Below are 1,602 nucleotides of genomic sequence, written 5' to 3'. Positions count from 1 at the left end.
GACACTTTTTGCTTAATTCAGTAACATTAAGAGACAGCACTTTACAATGTCACTGTACTTTTTTGTTCTGTTAGATTCTGTACGTTCCTCAATCATTTTCTAAAGATGCCTATGTATGAATATTATTTTCCTCCTCCATGCACTTGTTAAAAATCGGCTAAAGTGTTTCCCAGTCTATGTAATCACAACTCACACCATGAGCAGGTTTTGAAACGCAATATTTGATCACAGTGAAGTTAAATAACTGAATCCATGATAAGGTTTGTGTAAATGGGATTTTTTTTTACCTTTTTTTAAATGAACCATTTCTGCAAGCCAATATCTATTATTATTATTATATCTATTCATCATATATTATCTCTTTAGAAAGAACATTCATCTCTTTCCAAACAACAAATATCTTGATCTCTATCTGTTATTTGTCGTGAAAAATCAGCTCTTGTCAGATGAGAGTTGGCACTCAAACACCAGACAACACAATAATCATATTGTCAGTAGATCTTTATTGCTTGCAAGAAAGAGCCATCATCAGCATTACACAGATATAACTGTGGAGAGGCAGTCTCTCCTCAGTGAGATAACACACAACAACAGGATGTACATTTTGTTCTAAGTGGTCAACTTTTGTTTACTTATTCGTGACATTGTTTTTCGAAAATGCTTCAAATGTCACAACTTCGTAAACATCCATCACCTGCCCCTACTCCTTAAACACCTCCACACATACATCCAGTTGTTTTACAGGAATATTTTTAATATTCTCAGGACACACAGGAAGAGGTTTCAATCCCCTCCATGCTAAACTCTTTTATAATTAGTTTTGTTTTTAGTTTCCCAACAACTTAAACATTGTAATATCATTGTGGATACGTAAGACACATCAATTCATGCAAGCAAAAGCAAAATCAATTTCCCTCATAGTTAATACATTCAAAATCAACAATGATGTATTGTAAAGCAGTTTTATGTTGAATCATTTCAGAAAGAAGAAGCAGAGCATTTTAGAAAAGTGATGACTTTAGAAAGGTACGAGGGGGTCGTCTTTGGTTTTGTCCTCCACTACATTGAGCACCATGATCCCACCTCCATTAGATGGAAGTGCCCATAAGACAAACAGATGGATGTAGTTTTCTCCTCCAACATAAGCCTGCAGGAAAAAGAGGAAATTTAGACTTAGAAATAAATTAATCTTGATCTTGTGTTGTTGAGCAGTGAGGAGCAGTGTTTAATGACTCACCTGCACATCACAATTCAGTCCATATATCTGAGGCTTTCTTTAAAATAAATAATCACAATAGTAATTACCTTGATGAGGAAGTTTGTTCCAGCCACAATCTGCTTCCTGAATTCAACTACTCTGAATTCCACATATATCTTATTTGTCTTTTCCTCCACGTGGGGCTTCACCTGTATGAATGAAATAAAATGTGATGTTAATCCAGACTGAAACACAGATCACATGCAGAGTTGTGTTTAGAGGTTGTAAAGAAGCTCTGAAGCTCACCTGATCACAAATCTCCTGAACTCCGTCAGGCTCCCTTGGATCAGACCATGCTCCAGGCAAACCGTCAGCCATTGTCACAATGTCCGTTGAATTTAACA

At 36.0% G+C, this 1,602-nt stretch overlaps 1 protein-coding gene across 2 annotated transcripts in view; it reads right to left on the bottom strand.

Annotated features, from left to right (window-relative positions):
• LOC118324163 (cystatin-B-like) overlaps positions 1–1,602 on the bottom strand; it is a 17,603-nt gene extending 16,001 nt beyond the window's left edge. The window contains exons 1-2 of one of the 2 annotated variants that reach the window (XM_035656452.1): positions 1,505–1,602; positions 1,306–1,407 (exon numbers count right to left, since the gene is read on the bottom strand). In XM_035656452.1, the coding sequence (XP_035512345.1) occupies positions 1,306–1,407; positions 1,505–1,576 (174 nt within the window). In that variant the 5' untranslated portion in view covers positions 1,577–1,602. The remainder of the gene's footprint in view (positions 1–1,305; positions 1,408–1,504) is intronic. The other variant, XM_035656366.1, reaches the window with a different exon arrangement.

This window comes from Morone saxatilis, unplaced genomic scaffold (genome assembly GCF_004916995.1).
Source record: "Morone saxatilis isolate NCDOM2014 unplaced genomic scaffold, NCSU_SB_2.0 Contig0, whole genome shotgun sequence".
Lineage (NCBI taxonomy): Eukaryota > Metazoa > Chordata > Actinopteri > Moronidae > Morone > Morone saxatilis.
This window is presented reverse-complemented; position numbering and strand designations above follow the sequence as displayed.